A 9,442-nucleotide genomic window follows, 5' to 3' on the forward strand; every position below is an offset into this window, starting at 1 on the left:
TTATTCTTTCTTCCTCCTTCACAAGTTGGCTAGCAGATGTTGAAATGCTCCCATCTGAGGGTGTGAATAGGATCTAGGTGACAAAAACAAAGGTAAAGCAATTTGGACACTTGCTTTTGGTTGCATCTATGAACTCCCACCCAGGGATGCAAAAGAAAATACAAAACCCCTCTCAAATCTTGTTAATAGTTTAAGAAGCAGCTGATACCTCCTAAAAATCTTCAGACCATAAGGATTCTGTTGCTTTGTCTGACTTTTCTTTACTTGTCCTTCATTGTTCTTCCTAGTGAATGCTATTTGCATGAAAATGAGACCTTTTGTTTCTGAAGAGCTGATCCATCCCTGCTACTTATTCCTCATTTGGACACTGACCATTGGAGCCTGAGTCTGCCCAGAGAGTGCAGATGCTCTAGACTCTAATCCTCTGGGACACTGGGCTCACATCCACAGCCTCTGACTGTGATAGAAAGGGTTTCTCACTTCAGGTGGATTAAGTATGCAGCAGACGCTGGGCCAACGTGGTTGTAATGGAGAGTGGGGTGCAGTAATAGCACAAGTGTAAGTTCTATCAGTGGAAGTTATACCCTTCTGACAGGAATTTCCCCAGAGTCCTTCGAGGGCCAAATGTAACTGTTAAAGAAATTAAATTTTCATGTGTTGTTTCCAGCTGTGTTTGAAACCCCACTCTTTCCCTGGGGGCTGAGAATCCTGGAGCTGCAGGACTTGATCTGCTGTCCCTTTGTTCCAGTGGGCCATCTGCAATGCAGCTCCATGGCTGGCTTGTCACTTGCAATTGGCTTGTGCTGCTGCTTCATCTTGTTTGATTGGAGAAACTTGCCTGATGGTTCTTTGTGCCGTCATCATTAACCCTCAAAACATCACCAGACTTCCAGCTGGAAAGAAAAGTCCTTCCTTCTTCTTGACTCACTGAGAGAAAGACATTCAAGCTTTGCTGTTCTGACATTCTGTATGCAACCAAGAAAATAGTATTTTGTATCCTGAGCGATTTTGCCAAAACATTGATAAGAGAGATTGTTACCTATGTGGTTCTCATTGCATCTGTGTTTTAAGGACATGAGGTGGGAGCTGGATTGTAAACCTGTAATGTGACTAGGGAGGATGGTAGGAATAAAATTCTTGGGCACATGTAGTGGAGTTCTAGAAAAAACAAATGCTTCATCTAATGCAAACAAAATAGTTTTCAGTACGGAGTCTGGCTGCTGTGGTGTTCAAGTTAAACAATCTGATAGCCTGTGAGTTAGAATGGGTGTCTTTACCAACAGGATTGGACTTTTGATTGGCAAAAAGTGGGAGAGAGATTTGGGACATCTTCTAAAGACATTTTGTGACAGGTGTATGTGGGCATCCCGAGGCAAATGACACAGGCTAATTTGAGAGAGCAATAACCCATAATAGCATAGAGCACAAAAAATATCTGAATGGTGTGATTATGTGCAGAAATGAGAGCTGGGATAAGAGTCAGTGATACTGCTTGGCTTGTGCCCTGTTGCTCCAAACCAAGGAAACATATTATTCCAGCCTCAGTATTTTGTGTTCCGAAGGAGAGGGGCATTAAAGGTCCTGTGGTTGCTGCTGAGTGTGTTGGGCTTTTTCTTACCCATGAAGTGGGTTACAAATGCAAATGTGGCCATGGCATTGCTTTACCTCCTCCCTTTCCTGAGCGTGTGGTTTTTCTGAGGAATCATAAGGCAACATGTGTCAAGCTGTGGGTATGAGTTAGGAGTAATCTGGCTCCTTTTGTGTGGTTTTTGACGTGAGAGATGGGCAGAAGTGAGGTGGACCAGGAATACCCCATCCCTGCTGGATTCCACACTGGGAGCTGGGTGGGATGCCACAGGCCAGCTCAAAAGGGAACAAACCCCTCATGACACAGCAGGGTCTCACCCCAAGATCTTTGTGCAGTCACAGGCAGGAGCAGCAGCAAGAGCTGAGCTCAGTGCAAAACAGTGTGTTTTATTCCTCAGTCACTGCTCAAACAAAAAGATCTAAATAGCATGTTTATTATTAATACCAAGTTATTTTTCTCTGCATGAGGGAAACAAACACACGTGCCAGGCTTTTACTGCTATGCCGAACTGGGTGTGGCAAAAGTCACAGTCCTTTGTTTCTGCCCCCTTCCAGCTGCAACTTTTTCAAGCCACACCACTTCCTATCAGTATGAATGAAGTCAGTCAGGGCTCTGCTGTCTGCAACTTCTTGTGTTTTCTTTCCTAAGCTCTTCTTTAAACTGATAAAAGCTGTGTCAGACAGTGTCCTTCACTCTCAATAGTGATGGCAGGCCAAGTAGGCCCAGATTAAATGCTGGGCTGTGGGGGGGTGGCGTTACTTGTAGTCACAAAGTTAATACTTAGCCAGGAATGGTTGGGATTCTTGTGGTGTACTCCAAAGTGTAATCTAAACTGGCTTTCCTGCGTTTGTAATGCTTAGTTTTGGATTAACAATTGCCCACCAGTGTTTATAGCTCTAAACTGCTGATGATTGCTCTCAAACATAGTCCCAGTGTAATGCCCTTTTTGTCTTGGAATAGAGAGAAGGATTAATAGGAATCTGTAGCATACAGCAGATGTGAGGTTTTACATCATTTGATGTCTGCAAATGGCACTGATTCAGCTCTTCTTCCAGGGACACATTTCTGATTCCTCTTAGATTTTTCATTTTAACACTGTCCCACAGCAACAGCAGATAACGTGATAAATGCCATTCTAACAAAGTGACAGTGCATAAAATCAGAATAATAAGAATAAACAAAACTAAGGAGGTTGTAGGCGTCCTTTGCATTTCTCAGTAGCTAAAGACACTGATTCATTAGTTTGTTGCTATGGTAGACCTTTCTCAGTAGCAAGAAACCCAGTGGAGGGAGAAGTCTCAGCTTTGCTAAAGGGTTCAGTGGCTCCAAAAGCTGAAGGCAGAGCCTTGTGAAAGGGAAGGAAGGGTGAGCACAGGGATGAATAAGGCAAGCTGGAGCCCCTGACTGAATTATAGCTTTGCACTGGCCAGCTGCAGATGGAGGAGCAACCTGCTCCTCATGAGTGAGATCAGTGTCCACCCCAAAACTGGAGACATGTCTGTGTGTTCCTGGCACACCCATGGGAATTGTCCACCGCTTTGTAGTCCCACTTAGGACATCTTTACTTCTTTGTGAGGCCAGTAAATGCAGCAGATGGAAAGAGCATGCAAACAGCTTTGCTCTGTGGGGAAATAGCTGTGAAGGGAGCTGGGGTGTGATTTCTGCCTCTGCCTATCTGCAGCACTTCACTTTCACAGCAAAATTAACTATTCACTTCTCAGAGGGCTTCTGCCTAGCATCTGCAGCACTACAAATTCATCTTTAGATCATGTTGCTGTCCTTCTGCAGAGAGAACAAAGGGCTAGCAGCAGTAAAAATGCTAAAACATTTTGGGCAAAATGAAGCATAAGAAAATTTCTATAAAACCCTTTTTATTTCTGTTGAGAATTACTTTTTCTGAAGCTTTTTCTGATTACTTTTTTTCTCATTACCACTGATCACAGATGTGATATTGTTCATGGTAAATACTTTTCTCCATTCATTGTATGTGACCATCTTTCAAAAACATATAAAGTGATTTTTAAATTTTTTTTTTTCATTTTTTATTTCCAAAATAGTGAACACTCTGTAGAATTTTCTGCATGTCTGGTACCTGCATTGATTCCTTCCATTTGGGAGATGAATGCTTTGGTTGGGATTTCCGTGGTTATTTGTAAATATAATTGGTGATGTTTTCTTTTAAACCTGTTATTCTTCCCCAAGCCAAAAAGATACTTCCTGAGCCTGACACATAGGATAATAGTTGTACTAGAAGACAAGAAATTTGTAAAGCAAAGGACAGATGTGCAGAGTTAATCTAAGTTTGAGCCTCACTGCTTTCCCAGGTGAGTGAGGCTGCAGGGAATAGAGCATTTGCTGCTGAAGTGTCACTCAAAGAAGTGAGTGGGAAAATTGCTTATGTGAACAGGATACAGTCTTGAATGTCTGCAACACTTGGCAAGAAATCTGGCAGCCTCAGGGTGTGTTTTTGAAAGGCCTCTCAATTGAAATGCCTTGCTTGGCCCAAAGAGTGAAGTTCCCAGGCAGTGCAGCTTCATCAGCTCCCATGACCTGCTGTGCTTTCAGTGCTGATTCAAATCTTTTGCCTTTCACTATCCAAATGCAAAGCCAAGTGCAAGTGGAAAACATGCTCTATAGCAGCTCTCTAGCCCCCATTGCATTTTTGTAAAATAAACTGATGATTTTAAGCAAAGAACTGTATGAGTTAGGAATGAGTCCTTGGTTCTTGGGGGCAAATGGTTTCCAAACAAAGTCCTTGGGTTTGCTTACTTTTTCTTCAAATGAATTTCAGGTTTTCAGATTTTTTCTCCTTTTATTTCTTAGCATTCTACAGCTTTTAATATCCTCTTGGTGATACCCCGTGTCATGGTTGAGATACAAATGCCTGCCAATGAGCAAGTTGCTGCAGTCACCCATCTGAGCAAAGAAAGGATCAGACAACACCACATTTGACCTGGAGAGTCAATATTCAGAGGCCCAGAAACAGTAAGATCCAGCAGGGAACTTTTTAGTAGAATGTGTTGCCTTTACAAAATTCTAATTTCTCCCAGGAATGTAAAATGAGTCGTTGCTGTGCCCTGATCAGTGATGCTCTTATAGCAGGCAGAGGCACTGCAGGCCCTGCACAGGCAGGGAGCTCAGACCATGCTTGGCTGTACCCTGTCATGGACAGCTACTTGCTTTTCCACACCTCAGCCTATTTGTTTCTAGAAAAATCAGTGGCCAGATTCACTGGAGAAACACAGAGGAGATGCCCAGGTGAAGAAGAAATGCCTCAAGCATTTTTAACTGTCCTTTGTTCAGTGTTAACAATGCTTAATCTGGTCAACATCCCAGCCCTTTCTAAGCAGTATGTTATTGCTGAGAAAGGTAGCCTAGAAGCCAAAGATTCCTAAATTTAATGTTCATCTCCCTGCTGTCTACCAGCACTCTAAATTAAATTACAGTGCAAGTTACTTTATGATCTGTGGGACCAAGGCCAGCAGGGTAAAAAACCAAAGAACAAGCATACTTGGAAAAAATCTGAGCAACAGAGGAAGCATAAAACTAAGGTGAGCTTCTAGTCCCAGTTATTGCAGTGTAAGCCCAAAGTCGTGCCAGTGAAACTAATGGAGCTGCCTCAGGCTACAGAAGAGCAATTGAGATCAGTTTTCTCATTCACTTTGGCATTTTCTGCCTCCCCAGGTACTGACGCAATCCCTGTTCCCTCTGTTCAGGCATTGTCAGTTAAGCTGGAGGCCCTCTTGGCATGGCCCACTGCTTTGAGATGGAAAATAACTCTTTTGCCTCAGCACTGTTTTCTTCTATGATTTGTTAACTCTTTATCCAAAAGGAGCATGAAGTCACAATGGAAAAATCTTTGTGTCTGCTGAAGGGTAGTTAGTTAAAAGTTAATTTATGAGCAAGGACCTGATGAGCATTCCTTGTCTGCTGGCAGGGATATTCAGTTAGATATTCAGAAGGTACTGAGGGAATCAATGGAAATGGCCATTGATATGAGGAGGGAATTTTTGCTGGAATATCCTGGTGAATTTTATTTTCAGGCATTTTTTCATAACCAGGACATAAGGTAAATACAGAGTCCATGTCTTCTCAGAACACAATTCATCGTCTGAGCACCAGAAGGACTCTGTCAACATCAGCACGTGATTAGGTCTGTGTTGGGTCAGTGTTCCCAACTGGAACTGGGCTTCTTTGGTACAATCTCATACACAGATTCACTTAAAAAACATTCCCTTTGACAAACTGGAGTCCCCACATGTAAATCTCCAACTCAGGGGAGAAATCAATACACACTTTGTGCATTAGCCTTGTCAAAAGTTGTGGAAAAGAGACAGTTCAAAGGCTGGGATTAGTGTCCCTGCCTCGAAGAGGTACTGCAAGGATCCAGCTCAGCATGAATTTGAGAACTCTTTGGCTTAGATTGCTAAATCAGCCTCAACCCTCAGGAAGGTGGCAGCTGATGGCTGGGACGGGGCTGCAGGCAGCAGTGGGGGCGGCCCAGAGCAGTGGGGTGCCTCTCTGCAGGCTGGATGCTCCTTGTCTTTGGGCTTATCTGTGCCTGCGAGCGCTGATAAGAAGTAACTGACTGGCATGTTCGGCTCTCGCTGCTTGATTATTTTTTATTGCCTTGTTTGCTTGGGGAATGGGAGTGCTTAGCTTGCTCTGAGGTCCAAAAGGTTGCTTTCCCCCAGGGTTCTGTGTGTGACTGCTTTAGGGATCAGGGCTGCTCTTATCTTATCCCCCCATAAGGTGGGGGTGGTTCCTTCAGGTTCATGTGTTTTGTCACTGCATTGGACATGGGGATTTTATTTCATGCTTTTGTTTGGTTTGGCTCTGTTCATGAAACTATGTTTGTAACCAAGCAGGAAGAACAGATGTGAAAAGCCCGCAAGTAGAAAAGGAGCTGATGAGGAAACCTGGAACTGGGGAAGTCAATTAATATGTGCTGTGTGGGGATTTGTGCCAGTGATGAGCTGTCACAACAGCTGTCACTAAAAAAAGTGCTGCACCTTGAAGTCCAGCAGTGGAGGAATGGCATGGAGATTTTGCTATACCCATGTGAACCTAAAGCTGCCTTTGCACTTAGAATTACGATCATTATTTTCTTTTTTAAATAGCATGTACAAGTCTAAACCCGACAGGCACATGTGTGTGAAGACAAGCGTACGTGACCAGGACGGAGGAGGCAACAGAATTTAGTCTGAAGCTTTTTACCATGAACTTCAAGTCTTTGTTTCTCACCAGACCAAGTCTGTAGTGGCTAAAGTTTTGAGGAAGGTGTGCAGGTACAGTGTGGACACGGAAGGTGAAATATGCTACCACATATAAGGGAACATTTTTTTTCTTTTCAAAGTAAAGAAGAATTACATCCAAAGAAATATGCATCACTGTTCATATGAATAATTAAATATATTTTTACACATAAATAATAACAGGAAGCATTATGGAAAGAAATAAAAAAAGTTAGGAAGAGTCTCTTGGAAATTGACTAAGTTCTGGTTTTTAGGAAATATTTTCAGCTGTGAATATTTAAAGCAAACTGTTTAGGCAAGAAGTTCAGAACCCTGTACTTTCCACAAAAGCCTCTTCGCACATCATCCCAAGTAATGAACATGCAGTGCATAGATCAAGCCTTTTGCATGGCTCTTTTTTCACTGTTTTGCAATGGGTCTTCCAAGGACTCCTTTAAAACAAAATAATAACACACCCCATCGAGACAGCAGTTCAGGTTTGCCCAGCAAAGCGTGACCTGAACGGTGTCTCGTAGCACTTGTTGAAAACTGATATGGATGACGTTGTTCTTCACCAAAAAGTACGTGAAGTATGCCACGTGGTAAGGTGTGAAACACACCAGAAAGGCAACCAGGTTTGTCACCACGATCCTCTCAGCTCTGGTGCTGTGTGTTTGGGGGTTATCTGGCTTTCTGTGCCTTCTCAGGCAGCGGACAGTTTGGGCAGTGCAGAAGGTCATGGCTGCCATGCTGCCAAAGAAGATGATCTCCAGGGTGCTGAGCAGGCCTGCGTTCTCCCACGTGCTCTTGGAGAAGTTGTGGAAGCAGGACGAGATGTTGTGGCCCTTTCCATGCAGTTGGAAAGTAGAGAGCGTCCCCACAGAGGTGCCCAGGCAGATGAGAGCACAGACCGTGGCAGCTTTCTTGATGGACCTGAGGGTGAGGGCCACAAAGGGGTGGCAGATAGCGATGTAGCGATCCACACAGATGCACAGGGAGATGAGGATGCTGCCGTACATGTTCACAAAGTACAGACTCTCCAAGGTGGAGCAAAACACAGACCCCAAGTTCCAGTTGTCCTGAAGATGGTAGGAAATGATTTTGAAAGGAAGAGTAAACAACAGCAAAGTATCCAGGAATATAAGGGCTATCATGTAGACTGTAGATTCTGACAGCTTTTTAACTTTAAAAAACAGGAATGACAGAGCCATTATGTTGAACAGCAATCCCAGGATAAAAGTGGGGGTGTACACGATGAGCTGGATCAGTTCCACGGTAGCACTGATATTGGCCTTGCCATGGGTGTCATTCATATCTCCAGGTATGCTGGAAGAGAAGAAAATACCACAAGGTAGGATGAAAATCACGTAGGAGACACAGAACAAAGGCTAATGAGGTCCACAGCCTTGGAAGTACTTTGTTCCCCTGCTGTGTGCTGAATTGCAGCTCCTGGTAGCATGGAACTGCTCAGTGCCACTGATTTTGGGGCAAGGCTGTACCTCAGGGGGGGGATGGGGCTTTCTGGTGTCCACCCTCCCTTGCACTGTTAGCTGTAACCCCAGACTGCACTGTCCTGTGTTCTGGCTGGGCAGAGAATGACTGCACCCTCCCCTTGGAGAGATTCAATCTCTTTGCAGAACCAAGGTAGCAGACCCTGATTTTAGGGGTTTTTGGATCATGAGAGTGGAAACAATTCTGTGGATCCTGTTTCCTGCATCAGGCTATCATACGAGATCTGGGGAAGCCAAGAACAGAAGGGTCCCCCACATTTATCAATGGGAAGATCCCATACAGTCACTGCCAGCCTGCACCCTCTCCCACCACCCCTGGGCAAAGAGGGACTGTGAGTACCTCTGGCCCTTCTAAAAGCTGTCTGAAAGCTGCAGGCAGGAAGCTTCCAACAGGCTGTTTTTGGAAGAGGTTAAGTCTTTGGTAGAAGGATGAGGATTTGTCTAAATCATCCAGACTTACCAGAGCAGAGACAAGGGTTACAGGAAACATGCAGCTGGATTTGCCTCTGCAAGAAGGGACTAAAGGAGTCAGGCAGGCACCCTCTGAGCTGAGCTGGGGTCACAAAGTAATTACCTTCTTTAGGGGAAGGGTTCTGGCTTGATCCTGCCCTCAGACTCTCCTGATAAGGACTAGGAAGGTGTTCATTGGTTTCTGCAGTGCTGTAGTCACTTAAAAATGCAAATGGCCAGGAATACCAGATCCTTTCCTCCAGCCAGTTCCATGACAGCAAATGGAACCTGTAAATAAAGTCAGAGATCTTTCTGTCAGCACCCAGAAATTGCTTCCTCCTGCTGCTCTCTAGTTCTTACTTCAAAACAGTGTCTTTCCTACGTGAGCTGCTGATTTTGATGCTATTCCATTTTAGATTTGTCAACTGTTTGTCAACTGAGCAAAGTTTCTGTCCCGCAGATCAAGTCACCCCCCTGAGTATTTCACAGGTAAACTCTCCCTAGCTGTGGTTTGATAGATTAAGATCTCTTTGAGTGAGATTCAGATCAGCAAAAAAGGAAATTTAGTTCTTTGCTCCTTAAAGGCACAGTAATGGCAGGTAAGTGAGATTCTGTGAGTTCCTGGCTTAGACAGAAGTAAGAAAAGCAGCATGAAGGAC

The 9,442-nt window shown here is 44.1% G+C and overlaps 1 protein-coding gene across 1 annotated transcript; it reads right to left on the bottom strand.

Moving 5' to 3' along the window:
- Positions 1 to 7,217: 7,217 nt before the first annotated feature.
- Positions 7,218 to 8,135, bottom strand: LOC311157325 (G-protein coupled receptor 55-like; the record flags this gene model as incomplete). The annotated part of the gene is made up of 1 exon (XM_084211962.1): positions 7,218 to 8,135. One exon carries the CDS (start codon positions 8,133 to 8,135, stop codon positions 7,218 to 7,220), a length of 918 nt encoding a protein of 305 aa, XP_084068088.1.
- Positions 8,136 to 9,442: the final 1,307 nt, after the last annotated feature.

This window comes from Fringilla coelebs, assembly GCF_963513975.1.
Source record: "Fringilla coelebs genome assembly, chromosome: 10".
In the NCBI taxonomy this organism is placed as follows: domain Eukaryota; kingdom Metazoa; phylum Chordata; class Aves; order Passeriformes; family Fringillidae; genus Fringilla; species Fringilla coelebs.